General features: G+C 46.0%; 1 protein-coding gene across 2 annotated transcripts in view; it reads right to left on the reverse strand.

Annotated features, from left to right (window-relative positions):
- Positions 1–217: 217 nt before the first annotated feature.
- LOC129381357 (uncharacterized) overlaps positions 218–16,537 on the reverse strand; it is a 57,223-nt gene continuing 40,903 nt past the window's right edge. For both annotated transcript variants that reach the window (XM_055064132.2, XM_055064131.2), the window contains 2 exons: positions 13,747–13,972; positions 218–285 (listed from right to left, as the gene is read on the reverse strand). In XM_055064132.2, coding sequence (XP_054920107.1) covers positions 268–285; positions 13,747–13,972 — 244 coding nt within the window. In that variant the 3' untranslated portion in view covers positions 218–267. The remainder of the gene's footprint in view (positions 286–13,746; positions 13,973–16,537) is intronic.

A 16,537-nucleotide genomic window follows, 5' to 3' on the forward strand; every position in this document is an offset into this window, starting at 1 on the left:
ATGAATGCCTGTGATTTTCCTCTCCCTTGCCACCACCACTGGAAAGAACTAACAAAACACAGAGCGCATACAGAAATGTGTATACACCGCTGAGTGAAGGCAATGCCTTTCTTTTACTGGAAGCTTCTCCCGCTACGATGTAGGAACGCACGTCAGTAACGGCGATAATACTTGATTGAAACAGGAGTATTCGTTTATTTGAGGAAACATATTTTGCTAATTACGGGAACACTGCAAACGAGTGAATGCAGAGAGTAAACTCGTCTTCTACGTGTATGGTACGTCCTGTGACAAAAAAGAAGGAAAAGGGTCATAAGGATCAAAATTTTGGCAATATTTATCTAAAGATACAAGCGGCATCACAGAGATCAGAACATCTGGCACAAGCATTGACGATCCTTTGGCCATTGCTAATAAATTTAACGCCTTTTTTTCAATCGGTGCTTACCATAAACGCACCGCACGCTCACTTACAACCTTACACGCTTCGTAATCCGACGCCCGAAGTATATTTAAGCATAAACGGCATTTTTAGTCTTTTGCGTAATCTAGACATAACAAAGTCATCAGGTCCGGACAAAATATCTAATGTTTTCCTCAACAGATACGCAATCTGGGTAGCAGAGTACTTATATGTAATATATAAAACATCGTTAGAATCATGTGTGACACCAGACGACTGGCGCTTTGCAAGGATAGTTCCGATTCACAAATCTGGATCCCCTTTAGAACTAAATAATTAGACTAGTTTCTTTAACATCCACAACTTGTAAACTGCTAGAACACATTTTATTTAAAGCTATTATAACACATTTAGAGAATAATCATTTACTTCATGCAAATCAACATGGATTTAGGGCTGGTTTATCCACAATAACACAGTTAGCTGAGATAACGGATGATTTTATGAATGCACTTAATATGAGGGGTCAAATCGATGCAGTGTTTTTGGACTTTTCCAAAGCGTTCGATATAGTTCCGCATGCCGATTTAGTAACTAAACTGCTTTCTATGGGCATTGAACGCAATATCTTCCGTTGGATAGAATCTTATTTGTCCTCAAGAAAACAATACGCTGCTGTTAAAGACTGCGGTTCTGGTACACTGGAAGTGCACTCAGGGGTGCCACAGGAGTCAGTTCTCGGTCCCTTGTTGTTCTTAGTTTATATCAATGACATCTATTTATCTGTTCAATCGCCTGTGAAGATCCGGTTATTTGCGGACGATTGTGTTGTTTATACTAATGTAAATCATCATTCCGACCAAGTAAGAATTAATGATGCGTTGCACTCAATTAGCATATGGTGTGAAACATGGGGATTGAAGCTAAATACTTTGAAGACGGCAGCTATTACATTTACCAATAAGAAAGAACCCTTAGATTTTGCTTATATTATTAATTCTTCTATACATAAAACCCAGCGAGTGAAGTATTTAGGTGTTACACTCACAAGTAATTTAAGTTGGGAACCCCCTACAGAAAACGTTTGCAGCAACGCGTAAAAAAAGCTGGCATTTTTGAAACGGAAATTGCGCCGTACCTCATCGACCGTTAAGTTAACAGCACACAAAGCTCTTGTCAGACCAAAATTAGAATATGCGGATTAGATCTGGAGCCCTCATCAAAAATATTTAATCGAGAAAATAGAAAGAGTGCAAAGTTTAGCTTCGCGGTTTATATACTCCACATACTCGCGTTTTTCTAGCGTGTCCGTTCTTCGCGAGAGGGCGAAATTGAAAAAAACTAGCTCATCGCAGAATTGTATCTCGCATCAAATTTTTATATAAGCTGTACCATGGTCACTACAAAATAACACGTGATTGTTGTCTACCTGAGCCCCCCATGCGCTCTGCTCGCACAAACCACAACAAAACAATTGAGCAACCCATTAGTAATCTTAAGATCCATCAATATTCTCTTTTTGCCCATGCAATTTCACTATGGAATAAATTACCCGAAGAAGTAGTTAACGCTAACACAACGGAATCGTTCGTTCAGCTTTCAAATAACCTTTTCTTTGACCTCTAAATTGCCGCAATGAAAGCAGTTTCTTTTGCGTTACGCTTTTTCACTGTTATTTTGTTTATGTATTGCACTGTTGTATGTTCATGTTTATTTCTGTTACGTATAGTGTTACAATGGTGTATGTACATGTTTTGTTGTGTCCTTAATTGCTAATTGACATTTGTAATTTACGTTGCTGTATGTACCCACTCCTGCTTCGGCCCGAATAGGGCCTGCAGTATTTGTAAATAATAATAAACAAAAGTTACCGGCGAGAACATAGGAAACTGTTTAGACTTGCACAAAGTAATAACTTGCACTGCCAAAGTAGAAACTTGACTCATACTAACCATATCGCAAGGTAGCTTAACCGGCAGTTAGTATGGTTAGTGCATGGATTTCCCTAATCTTCGTCCTTTCGGATTCAGACTGCTTTCTGACTTTGCAAATGCACGATTTAAAAAAAAAAATATTGGGTTATATGCAGAACGATTGGCTATAGAATTGCGCGCGTACGCCGACATATATTGCCCTCGTGCAATCAAACAAATTATTGTAATAAAGCACAGTTAGTCACCCAGCAATGATTTGACCCAGCAAGCGCTTGTACTCTTTCGACTTGTACATAACCGTTCCTTCAGGGATGGATCCCAAAGCAAGCAGGGCTGCAATTTTGTAGCGATGCCTTCGTTCGATTCTATGCCATTCTTGTAACAAACGCGGGCAGAACATCATTCTCATCACTCACGAAGCGCGAAAATGAATAGCATCGGAAAGGGCGCCACTACAAAATCTTGGCCCTAGGTTGATTTCTTTGACCACCTGAATTGTTGGGCGCAGGGACAAGGAAGGCATGCTGAGCCAACCGGGAATTCGATTCAGACTCCATGCGGTTACGTTGCTAAGTTCAGAGAATACGGATTCTTTGCTCTTTGGCTAAACTTAGTTTTTATTTTGATGGCACTTTTATTTTTACGTTTCGTGATTTATCGATTGATATTAACCAACTCCTACTACCCGGTTCTCGGCTTCACCGCATGGGTAGCACCACTTCCACAACGACGACTCTCGCTAGAGTTATCACCATTTATTTGTTTCCTTCTTTCCACTTGATCAATGTCCCAGAATAGGTACGTCCCATTGAGAAAGGAGATACCACAGCTGTTTAAAACTAAAACTATTTTTTTCTTCGTGAGGGGCGTTGTTGTTTTCGTCTTCGCTGATGTCGTTGTTGACAAAATCATGGTGTCCGGAGACAACAGACCACCGCAGGCCCAGATGTCCAAATCATCCAAGAAAAACTCAAGCGACTAAATAATGTCGGAAGTTGTCTACATCTGGGCGAGTTAGTGGTGGTCCCATCTAGAAATCGCGCGAGAAGCGTGCATCTGCAGAAGAAAGATACGGCAGCGCTATCAACCGAATTTATACAATAATTTTTCTTGTTGATATATTGAACTACCGGTTCCTCGCCAACCCCCACAGTGGGTATGTATCACTAACATCTGGGCCCTACATCTACATCTATATGGATGATAGGAGACAAAATACATGTTTCACAGGCTTGAGCCTCGAGGCCTTCCAGGAATTCGCGTAGCCACTGCCATTGTTACAAATACGTGCGCAATCTCCAGAATTACGACCTTTGCCAAAAATTAGGGGCCATACCGCACTTTCTCCGCGTGTGTCGTTTGGCGAGGCTCTATGATGCGGTTCCCCTGGGGCTCTTTAAACTCCATGCCTCAGAATGGCAAGGGCGATAATTTTTTTTTTTTTTTGGTTGAAGTGAATGTTAGGAGAGGTTCGCGCCTTTATGTGGTGGCACCCGCTATTCCTTGTCACTTGGCAGACGAAACAAATTTGCGCAACAAGGGAGAATAGCGACACTACATATAACACTCAGTAGAACACCGGATCAATAAGAAATATACAGTCCAACCGTACATGAGTCGCAAAGTACTATGCATTAGTTCAGTCCACGTACGCATATATAAAGTCCGATGTTCTGAACAGCCAAAACACACAACACTTGTAATACACTCCAAGTACAGGACAGAATTATACATATTGTGTAAAAGTTGCGATCACCACATAAACCAACTATGAGCCACGAACAGCGTTTATGTAACTCATTTAGCGTATTCGGATCATCCAATACTTAATATTTTCCCAAAATGTTCGTGTCCTCTAAAAACTTTTTCAGAGCAAGAAGCGCTCTTTTTTAAAGGCCCGCAGTTGGCCATGGGCCAAGTATCTTTTTAGAGTGAATGGTCTTCTGTCTAATATAAACAAATTATCTTGCAGTACCGTTCTTTGTGTATCGTATATCGAGCACTCGAGAAGAAGATGATGCACATCTTCGTCTGGATGGCCACAAGAACACTGCGGACAAGAGACACGTTTTATTCTGCACAAGAAGTGTTTCGTAAATGCAGTACCAAGACGCAGCCGGTGTACCAAAGTTTCAAATTTTCTGTTGTCTCTTAGAGCTTCCGGCATTGATAAGTTTATACATGGGTCTATAGAGTATAACTCCGAGTTTTTAGTTTGCTGGTCAAACCAGGTAGTTTTGCTGAGATGACAAGAAATCTGTCTCAGGATCAGACGGACTTCAGTACGCAACAGGGGAAGATTGGTTGTCTCTGCGTTATTGTGCGCTCGATTCGCAGCTGCGTCCGCTGCAGTATTACCAGGAATATTGCAGTGCCCAGGAATCCACTGAAATGCATTTGCCTGTGCACCGGAACTTTTGCCATAGCACGAAAACTCCGCCGAGCAACATGTAGGTAACGTAATCGGTACACTTTTGACAAAGACTACGATGGACCTTCCATGCTACACTTCACTACGGAGGCCCGTAACTTCATTGCAGCTATACTTATTGTTTTAGTGTGCGTTTATAAAAAATCATGCCTGCCAGATCTATGCAACCTTCAATATGCGCATGTCATAGATAGTGTAAGCTGTTAGGCGGCCCCTTCCCCAAGTTGCCGCAATATCCCCCAATCTCCCCCGACATCTGTGAAAATGCATCGAGTTCTGATTACACACCGCATGTTGACCCTTTGTTCTTTGTGTTCAGGCTTCGGTGCCGCAGCCGTAAGGCGTATAGGCCGTCGACTCTATTGGATCTGGTCAGCCCATAAAGAAACCGGGACACTTCCTATAGCCTTATCAAGGACAGATGCTGCGAGGGGTCTTCGTTTGCTTGCTCAAACCAAGACTGAAACCTTGTGGAACACCCCCATATGCCCGAACTGCCGTCTCCACCGGCTAGATCCTACATTGAAGCTGCAGATTCCATCGAACTTCTCCCGCCGTGATTACGCCGGCACTTTACTGTGCCGCCTCTGATTAGGGGTGGCTTTTACGAAAGCCTACTCATTTCTTATTGGAATGTCCGACACACCGATCTGTGACTCGTGCAACTGTGAGGAGACGATCGAGCACGTGTTGTGTTGTTATCTTTATAACAACGAACGCGACGTTCTTCGGAGGATGTTACACTGATTAAATAACAGACCATTTTCAGAGACGAAGATTCTCGGACCATGGCTCCACGCGTCGCATGTTTACAAAGCGACACGGGCACTGCTACGTTTCCTGAAAGCGACTGGCCGATTATGAGCGATTATGGACGAAATTTATGGACATTCTCACTTATTCACACCGATAGCATCTTCTTCTCTCCCTCTCCTTTCTTTTCGTCCCTTAAGCCCCTTCCCCATGTGTAGGGTAGAAAACCGGATGGATAGAAACTGGACAGAAAACTGATTGATTTCCCTACCTTTCTTTCCTTCTTTTCCTCCTCCCCCTCTGTTGGGTATCTCTGTGAGGCACGTAGGTGCTGTTGCGGAGGGACATGAAATGCAGTCGGCAGGCTTTCTTCATTCTATAGCCATGCGACGAAACTAAGGACGGGCTTATGCATTCCCGTTTCATACATCTGTCGGAGCGTTTACATGAACCTGGCACATAGCGGTTCCTATCAAGTTGTCGGACTGAGCTTTGCATGCCGCGTTCATGTACATGCTAACCGGTCAAGCTGAGCTAGCGTCTAGTCGAACGGCGACCCATGAATACTTTGTTTAGCGCAAAACAACAGACACAATAAAGACAACAGGACATGGCGGAATACGTGCTCCTTTCTTGTTGTCTTTCTTGTGTCTGTTGTTTTGCGCTAAACAAAGTATTGATGGATTCGCACCAACTAGCCGGCCAACGCATTGTGCCGAACGGCGACCATTAGGCTGCACGGGTTAGGATGACTCATCCTTTCCTACATGACAACCCCCACGTGAACGCGGAAGGGTAATTTCGGTGGTTACCAGCGCTGAACGGGACGCCATGTGTTATATTTTCGCTTGTCATAGCATCTCGCATGAATCTTGACCCATTCTAGGTACGAGGTCATGGAAATGGCGTCGCGACGGGATATTCGAGTCTGGCTTTGGCTCCAACAGCTGTTCTCGAGTTCACACGTATAAACGTAGGCTATAGCTATACTTCCCGATCTACCGAGGTCAGCGCCTCTCGAAGCGTTTCCGCTGGTTCAAAGCATTTTTTTTGGCTTATATGTTTTAAGTGCCAGTGCTTCACTATAGCACTTTCTCTTCGTCAAGAGAACGCGGTGTGTGTATGTGTATCTCGGGGGGAGCGGGGGAGAGCGGGCGATGGCTCAGTCATGTTAATATGAGCTGCAACACCGTGCCCGTTGTCGAAGGGGCTCGATGAAGATGGCAATGATGATTCTGAGGATGATTTATTGACTTCCATCTGAAAGTGGCTGGTTACATATGGCAACCCATCCTGATTCAGCTAATCATGCATGCTATACCTGCTTCTTATTCTAGCAGTTTTGCATACGTCCCCGTTATCTTCCTCAAAACTTATCTATCTAGTATCGCTTCCTAAGCCTGTAATGGATCCGGTAGCACTACTCTCCTCCCTGCTTTCTTTTTTTCGCCTATGCTCTAAACGTCTCTTCCATTTATCGGCAGTTCACCGGTTGAGGTTTCCGGCCACTTTAAATGCAAGTGTTTCTGGAAGATGTATGTTACCTATGGGTCTCACTGGCTGAATACCTTCGCAGTATTTCCGGATGGATGGATGGATGGACGGGATTGAATGAATGGACGGGATTGAATGAATGGACGGGATTGAATGAATGGACGGGATTGAATGAATGGACGGGATTGAATGAATGAATGGGATTGAATGGATGGATGGAATAGAATGGATGGATGGATGGATGGAATAGAATGAATGGATGGATTGGGTTGAATGAATGGATGGATGGAATTGAAGGAATGGATGGATGGAATTGAATGAATGGATGGGATTGAATGAATGAATGGATGCATGCATGCATGCTATCAACGTCCCCTTTGGAATACGCCGTTGGGTTGTGCCACCAAGCTGTTCTTACTATAATGACCAATGCCCTACCTATGTAAAAAATTAATAATAAGAAAAATAAAAGAAAAAAACAACACACAAGATTCCCATCATCAATCTTTTTGAACTCGTATTGGGAACTTTGTTTTTGTACGCCTCTGTTGTTTGTCGTTTCCCTACATATCGTCCAACAATCTTCCTATCGCCTTTTATTACTCTTTACTGCAGACATGTTTACTTTTCCCCTGCCCTCGCTCAACCCAAAGACTTCAAGGAGGCCAGGGGTGCCTAAACCGACCGCTGGGCAGATACCTTCTAATAAAACATGCTCCATCGTTTGCATTTCGTTTTTTCCTCTTCAGTAGTTCGTCATGGCAAGTTTCTTTTCCATTGCCGCCACCCATGAGATTATTTCAGCCTGTCTGACTTTCCGCTTGACGTTCTTTGTTGGTGTGCTCACCTTACACGCCGCATACTTGATGGTAAGCTTCCTAGGTCTTTTCCTCCACTGTGAATCAATGTTTTTCCTGTACAACTACCTCAACACTCTCCCAGCCCATTTACTTTCTCCCATATTCCTCAGTCGTTCTTCATAATCAATTTTACTATGAGCTTCCCTCACTGAAAACCTTGTCCAGCCCATATAACCGTGCACAGTTTCATTTGCAGTCTTCCCGTGGGCGCCCAATGTGAGGCGTCTCGCTGACATTTGGTTCTCATCGAGTCCTTACTGTACCCCCGACTTCAAGCGAACAACAGCATTTCCAAATGTAAGCCCTGAAACCGTTACAACTTTCCAAGTACCCCAGAGTACCTCGTGCCTTTTGTATCCCCATAGTGCCCTGCGTTTTATGGCCGCATTTCTCATCCCTTTGACGCTTAATGTTTTTTTTTTCCTGTGTTTCCATATATCTATTGCCTTCGTTCATCCATATAGCAAGGTGTTTGTATTCTTTTACCCGAGGCATTTTTGGACGCTGAATTGACACTGTCTGTTCACTATTTTCATTCAATACTATCACGCCGTATTTATTACCGCCAAATTTCAGACCTAAAGTGTCGCCTTCCTGTCCACAGATATTAGCCAGAAGTTGCATATCACTTTGCTTGTTAGCTAGACACACAATGTCGTTCGCATAAAACAAATCTGGACGCTGTTGGTCGACAACTGAGATAATAATGAGATAATAAACACGATATTACTTCACTCTGGCGTCTTCTCCATCCTTACCATGCACATACGTCATAAACAGCACTGGGGATAAAGGGCACACCTACCACAGTCCCTTGTTGATATCAACTTTCTCCTCGCTCCTCATCTTCTCGCATTCAATAAAAACGGTATATTCTATCTAAATCTCTCTTAACAGCTATATAATCAGCTATATACCAGCTACAAAATCTTGCTGTGAACGTAGAGATTTGATCTTCTAATGTCTAAAAAAAGCCACATGTAAAGCACTCCTTTCTACTCCGCATGTTTCAATACACTGAGAAGGACAAACAAGTGCTCGCCCAGACACGTATAGATTGTGTAGCAATTCTGAAGTCCTCCCAATAAGCCATTATATTCTTCGCCTATGCTGGCAGCTTTCGCTCAATCGCCTGCATCGCTAACCTGTATATTACCGATGCCAACGGTCTATATGAGTGAATTCTACCTTTAATATGAGTGAATCTTTAACACGAGCGAATTCTCTCTACTGCAGCACAGTGGCACCGCCATGCAGAAAATTAAAAACTAGACAGCGTTTCAATTACCGCTATTGAATATCCAACCACTTTGGTGGTATGCCGGGCTGCCGTGCAGTCTTGGAGCCCTTCAGACCATGCTGCAGCTCATCCTGAACGCAAGTGCACACTTGCGTCCTATATGTATATGTATATATATATATATATAGCAAGGTTATGTTTCGTTGGGACCAGTGCACAAGTTTCCGTGGAGTCAGCGGTGAATCATTATACCCGGTTGGTGTGTGTAACGTGGATGTGTCTTTGGGTGGGAAAGTCTTTAATGCAGAGTTTACTGTTCTTCGTCGCTCCTCGTATGACGTGATTCTGGGGATTGACTTTTTGCAATTGTGTGGTGCGAATGTTGACTGCCGGACGGGAGAACTCAGTGTCGACACCAGGCTTTCACCTGTGCTCCTTGAAGGTGAAGCTTGCCCGGGGAGTGTGCTGTGCGTGTCTGAGGATACAGTTGTGCCCGCCTTATCCGCGATGCGTGTTGCCGTCGCCTGTTCATCTCCGACTCCTATCTGGTTCGATGCTGCAGTGGAACCTGTACATCGGAACTGCCTCAAGAAAGACGTGTTAGTTCCGCACTGCGTGGTCTCAGTGACCAATGGATGCGCGGGGCTGTGGGCGCTAAACTGTTCGACTGAAGCGGCAGTGCTACCTCAAGGCCTAAAGATTGCCACGTTTCAGGAAGACACGCCCGTATCGGTGGCAGTACTTACAGAGCTCCCCGATGGAGGAGCAACCAGTGTCTTGAGCCCCGGGAGCTCGAAGATACTTTCTATGATTGATAAGTCACTCAGCGATCACGAGCGTCGAGTTTTGATGGCCCTGCTTACGAAAAATACCTCGGTATTCGACTTTGTGCAGCACGATGGCCCGCCATCAATTCCTGCGTCCAGAACTCGTCACCGCATCAACACAGGAGCCGCCCAGCCAATCCGACAAAAACCCTATCGTGTATCCCCGTCAGAACGCAAGATAATCAGCGATCGTCTCCAAGAAATGCTATGCAAAGGCGTCATTCGAGAATCATCTAGTCCTTGGGCAGCCCCCGCGATATTGGTGAAGAAGAAACACGGTACGTGGTGGTTCTGTGTTGATTACCGTCGCCTAAACGCCGTTACTAAGAAAGATGTATATCCGCTCCCACGAATTGACGACGCCATCGACTGTCTCTTTGCGGCATCTTACTTTTCCTCAAACGATTTACGGTCAGGTTACTGGCAAATTTCTATGCACAAGGACGACAGAGAAAAGACAGCATTTGTAACACCCGACGGACTATTCGAGTTTAACATGATGCCTTTCGGGTTGTGTAACGCGCCCGCAATGTTCGAAAGGTTCATGGACACGATATTACGCGGCTTAACATGGGAAATTTGCATGTGCTACTTAGACGACGTTGTGATCTTCGGGCGAACGTTTAGTGAGCACAACAAACGTTTGCATTTGGTCTTGAACTGCTTGGAGAAAGCGGGTCTTGTGGTCGATTAAAAAAAATGCCGTTTTGGGGAACGACAAACTCTTGTGCTAGGCCATCTGGTGGCCCAAGAAGGCGTCCGACCAGATCCACAAAAGACTGCGGCCGTAGAAGCATTTAGAGTACCCAACTGTGTCAAGCAATTAAGAAGTTTCTTGGGCTTGTGCTCCTATTTTCGCCGATTCATTCCCCGGTTTGCTGACATGGCTCATCCCCTCACACGCCTTCTCCAAAAAGGCGTTCCCTTTGAGTGTACTGCAGATTGCGACTCATCGTTTCGCCAGCTCAAGTTCCTGTTGACATCCCAACCAATTCTTCGCCACTTTGATCCTTCATCACCAACTGAGATTCACACCGATGCCAACGGCGTAGGCATCGGTGCTGTGCTAGTTCAGCGTGTTGGCGACAGTGAGCACGTGATCCCTTACGCTAGCCGGTCCTTGAGCCGCTCCGAGCGCAACTACACAGTCACCGAACAAGAGTGTCCTGCGGTCGTCTTCGCCGTGCAACAGTTTCGTTCGTATCTCTATGGACACCCCTTCACTGTGATAACGGATCATCATTCGCTATGCTGGCTTGTGAATCTGCGGAATCCCTCAGGACGACTAGCGCGCTGGGCCCTCCGTCTACAGGAATACGATTTCGTTATTTGCAACAAAAGTGGCCGGCGACATGCTGACGCTGATTGTCTCTCTCGGATGCCACTTCAAACAACTGAATGTGATGCGGACAATTTTGGTGAATACATCGCTTTTGTGTCCCCAGAATTTCCGGATATGGGTACCGTCATATCCGAGCAGCACAAGGACGAGATATTACAACCGCTCTTCGCGGCAGCACAGGAGTCACCTGCAGGCAGTCGCTTTCGCCTACGTGATGGTGGCGCGCTGTATTAGAAGAGCTACTCGGCCACCGGTGCACGCTACTTTTTAGTTGTCCCCAAGAACCTTCGCTACCAAGTATTACACGCCATGCACGATGACCCAACTTCCGGTCATCTTGCTTCCACACATACACTCTACCGGGCTCAAGAACGTTTTTACTGGCCTAAGATGCGGAAAGATATCGAACGGTACGTCGCCAGCTGCTCTCAATGCCAGCGCTACAAGCGTCCGCCACAAGCGCCACATAGCCTGCTTCAACCAGTTCCCCCATCTAGCGTCCCCTTTGAGCAAGTTGGTATAGATCTTCTGGGCCGTTTCCCGCGATGCTCCAAGGGTAATCGTTGGGTTATCGTTTGTGTAGATCACCTTACCCGCTATTCTGAGACCGCCGCATTGCCATCGGCCACAGCTACAGAAGTTTCTATCTTCTTGCTGGCTAACGTTATACTCCGACATGGACCTCCTCGCATAGTAATCAGCGATCGTGGGCGACAGGTTACCGCGGACGTGGTTGAAGAAACCCTTCGTCTGTGTTCATGTAGCTTCCGCCGTTCTACGCCCTACCATCCACAAACTAATGGTCTGGTCGAGCGCACAAACTGAACGCTTGCCAACATGCTGTCCATGTAACGTCGATTCAGCACACAAGAATTGGGACAGTATCTTGCCTTTCATTACCTATGCCTTCAATACGGCGAGACACGAGACCACTGGTTACTCACCATTTTTCCTTCTGTATGCTCGTCCGCCGCGCTACACCCTCGACACCATATTTCCCTACTTCGCTCATGACAACGAATCAATTGATGAGATCCTATATCGAGCAGAAGAAGCGCGACGCCTCGCTAGGCTACGCACCCTAGCATCGCAGGACCGGTCCAAGATACGCTATGACGGGCGTCACCGCCACGTTTACTTCGATCCTGGTGACCTTGCGTGGCTCTGAACGCCGTTGCTGAAGCGTGGCTTGTGCCAGAAGTTTCTCGCCCACTACGTCGGCCCTTACGTCATTCTGCAGCGCATCAGAGAAGCGAAATACCACATTGCGCGTCTCACGAGCAGTGGACGACGCTCGGCCAAGGCTGAAGTGACACACGTCGCGCGTCTGAGGCGTTACAACCCACGAGATGGCTGACTCGCCCGGCGGGCTTCGTCTGCCAGCGGGGAAATGTCACAAGCTGTCATGAACCACGCCTGCCGCGCATACGTCCGGATGAAAGAAAGAAGAGAACGACGTTAGCCAAGCTGCCGCGAGAGCGCTCTTCAACAGCCGTGCCTATCAACCAGATTCATCTGGCTCTGCATTAGACACCTCGTGTGTAACAATACATATATATATATATATATATATATATTGCGACGTGATGCAAACACCATGATTCAGGCGGCTGCGTGCGTGTGAGTGCGTGCGTGCGTGAATAAACTTTTATTTGGTCCAGCAAAGCGCGATAAAACGCGCACCTGGCTAATCCCACGACGGGACTTACAGATCAAGTGTTGTGCCTATCGCAATAAAATAGCGCCGAGTGTCACGGGACACCATCTTCGAAATGAGTGCGCTTTGTAATGTTTGTGCGTAAGTTACGCCGTGAAAGGCCCAGGCATTTTTCTTTCTTTCTTTTTTTCTTCCCACGAGGTGTTGCACACATCGCAGCAGGTATAAATGATGGCGCCTTTTTTAATGCTAACCAGTACAAGCGCATTAATTTCGGCGCGAGGAAGCAAAGAATGCAAGCAAGCAAGAAGAGAAAGAAAGGAAGAAAGGAAGAAAGAAAGGAAGAAAGGAAGGAAGGACGGAAGGAAGGAAGAAAGGAAGGAAGGAAGGAAGAAAGAAGAAAAGGAAGAACGAAAGAAAGAAAGGAAGAAATAAAGGAAAAATGAGAAAGTTTGCTATAAATAATACTAGCGGGAACCCGGGCCGGTGTTTACAGAAGTTGCATGGAGTACATGTTGCATGCATGCAGCCGCAAAAGGATTTCCGCGAAATTTTCTTCTTTTGGCTTCCGACGGGTTTGAGAATTGCAAATTCAGCATTCGTCAAATATGCATTGTGTCATAAGTACAACGATTTGCTGCTATTATGCGTGAGCGTCGACATACACATTGCCTTAGTTTCCTTAAAAAAATGATAGCAATAAAACACTGCAGGTTGCGCCAAAGTAACGCCCGAAGCCTTGAACACTAAAATGGGAGAAATCGATGTTCTCACTACATCGAAACTTACTAGAAAAACAACTTACCGCATCGAAATTTATTATGTTCAGTGCTTCTGAGAAGTATGCGTTAATGTAGTTCGGTTCGTGGGAATCTTGCAAATAAATCATCGGGTCGAAATCGGTGCTTATGATGTACTGCCGAAATGAGAGGCGAATGGTGTAATGCAGTAGCGTACCATTCGGAAGGTTTCCATGGCTAAAATGATGGGAAGTTTTTGCACCGTTCGCGTGTGTCAATTCGAGCGAGTTTCTGCATAAAAAAAAGAGAAAGACAGAATAAGAAGTAAGCGTAAGCTCTGACCCAACAAAGTGTACTGCCGTCTATTATTTCATATTTCATTGCATATATTAGTACGGTACGAATTTGAGACCCAGAGTTAATACAAAAGTAGCAATGGAAACGTGGACGTGCGTGTGTTAACGCAGGAACAAAGAAGCGTTGTCGAAGAGGTGAGGTTTCATTCACCAACAACCCTTCCGAAAGTGATTGATCGATTGAAAACGCTTTCTTCTGCCGCGAAAATTTTACGAGTCGGAGGGGAAGGCGTAACTGTCCTGCCGCCCTCTGGTTTCCTCCGCTGCCAGGGCCCGACTGGGGATCTGTTGCAGCCGGTCAGGTTCATTGCTCTGCAATTGCATATTGGTTTCTGTGCTTCTTGCGCATAGCGGCGACGTTAAGGAATGTCCACTGCGGAGTCAGGCACTAGCTTCTCGAGAGAGACAGTACTCTGTGACGACTTTTTATTAACCTCTTTCATGCCAAATGTGGTGACTGCGTGCCACTCTTCGATGAACGTCTTCGCCGCCCCCTTGGGTAACTAGGTTTGTGCCACTGTCGATGTGCCACTCTACAATACCAAATAAAAAGATCCCTTAAATTTACCTGGTGGTTAGCGGAAACGGGCCCGCGGTGTCACAAGGGTTCCTCAAGGGCAGCAATATCCGGCGCATTAGCAAGCTGCGCCATGAATTCACTAGGTATGGGCCGCGCTTCAGTGTAAACCTATCGCCTTCTTGGGTTACGGAGTATGTGCCACTAATTTTCCGGCAAGCGAGGGAACAGGTCACATTGTTCCCACGCAGCAGCGTACCACACCTCTCGTCTCGTACGCAGCTCGCTGACTTCATTGCAGTGCTAGTAGATTTTGCAACCTGTCGAGAAGTAAGAGTGAGCAAAGAGTCCAGTTCTCACTTTACGCGTTTCCCAGGGTTAACGCGCAGCAGCGCGCCATGCATTTCGGAGGGCACACGAAGAATTCGCGGCCGCTTTGCTAGATGGCGCTGGGTGTTGTTAGGGAAACGTGAAGGAGGTGTCCCACTGCAGTACACGTCTCATAACTACCTCGTTCGACCATGGAAATGCGCTGTGTCGATATATAAACCCCATGCTAACGCATTACCGCCGACAATCATTGTGTTATTACACTACTACCATTACTTTTCCACATAGTCCCCTCACCGATTCAGGCATTTGTCCAATCGTGGCACCAAATTTGTGGTGCCCCTATCGTAGAATTCGTCCGGCTGACTGCGGAACCACCGTCGGACTGCAGTCTTTGCTTCATCGTTGCACGTGAATGGCTGTCCTGCCAGGAGCTTCTTCAGCTGACCGAAAACCTAGAAATCACTAGGGGTGTGGTCCTGACTGCATATTGTGCGTGGTCCAGACTCTCCCAGTGAAATTACCGGAGCTTGTCGGCGGTTCTGATTGCCACGCTTGGTTGCTCGTACGCCATGGACGTGTCAAGCACAACCGCCATTTTCAACAGCTGACAGCAGCGGCAACGATGTCAGGCAGCGGCGCTACTCCCTTTGCCATTGTTTGACGAGTGGCACGCACTCTTGCCGACAGAACATCTTTCTTTGAAGGTTAGCGATACAACCCTGCAGGATAAGCAAATTTCTGTATCCTCGAAGAAGGCCGCCCATATCGAAATACGCCGGTAACGCTTACGAGCAGTTGCACCCACGGTCCGCGAACTTCGCCACACAGATTAATTCCATTCCTTAATATTCCAGTCACTACTTTTGCAGCCTGCCACTGCATACGCCTTCAATCCACGCGATTCAATCCAGCATGCTGGGAGCGCAGCGCGTTAGCGACAACTCAGCTGCATTTCCGACAGCTGATGACACAGGAGCAACGTGGAAGCGGCGTCGTAGTGGCACGCTGTCGCTGAGGCGACGTGCGGCGCGGCCGATAGCGCCATCTCGTTTCTCTAGAGCAAACTGCTCTGCGAAAAGAGTCAATGCGGTCCAATCTAACCACGGCGCTCGTTCGCAAATTCGGCGCACGATTTTCCCTAAAACCCCGAAGTTTCTTTTACACGGCCACTGACGCCTAAGTCACGCTAACCCCTATTTGTCATTATCCCTTATTATGCTTTAAATGGCCCTTGTGCAGCACGTGTGGGAGGGGGGGGGGATTGTGGGAAATGTGCATTCATCAGTACAGCAAGTTTTGAGTAATATGATACATTTGAACACAAGTTCTGGCACGGAAAAAAATAATTATGAAACAGTACAACATAAATACACGCGTAGCCAAACAGCACCATAAAAGAAATAGGTATCAGGTGTTAGTACACTGCGTAGTTCTTTAGCAAGTCTTAAGCTTTTTTTTCTTTTGACCAGGAAAACGTGACGGCTCCTCAAATGTGGCGACGGAGACAATCAAGTGAAACGTTAGCCTTGCAAAAAAGGAAATAATATTAACTAGAATGAATAAATAAATTACAAAGTAAGTAAACTCGCTATTTTTCACAGTTGCGAAAGGGTGAGTTCGTGTTTTTTTCACCATGTCTTCTTACCGATG

This window comes from Dermacentor andersoni, unplaced genomic scaffold (assembly GCF_023375885.2).
Source record: "Dermacentor andersoni unplaced genomic scaffold, qqDerAnde1_hic_scaffold ctg00000041.1, whole genome shotgun sequence".
NCBI lineage: Eukaryota > Metazoa > Arthropoda > Arachnida > Ixodida > Ixodidae > Dermacentor > Dermacentor andersoni.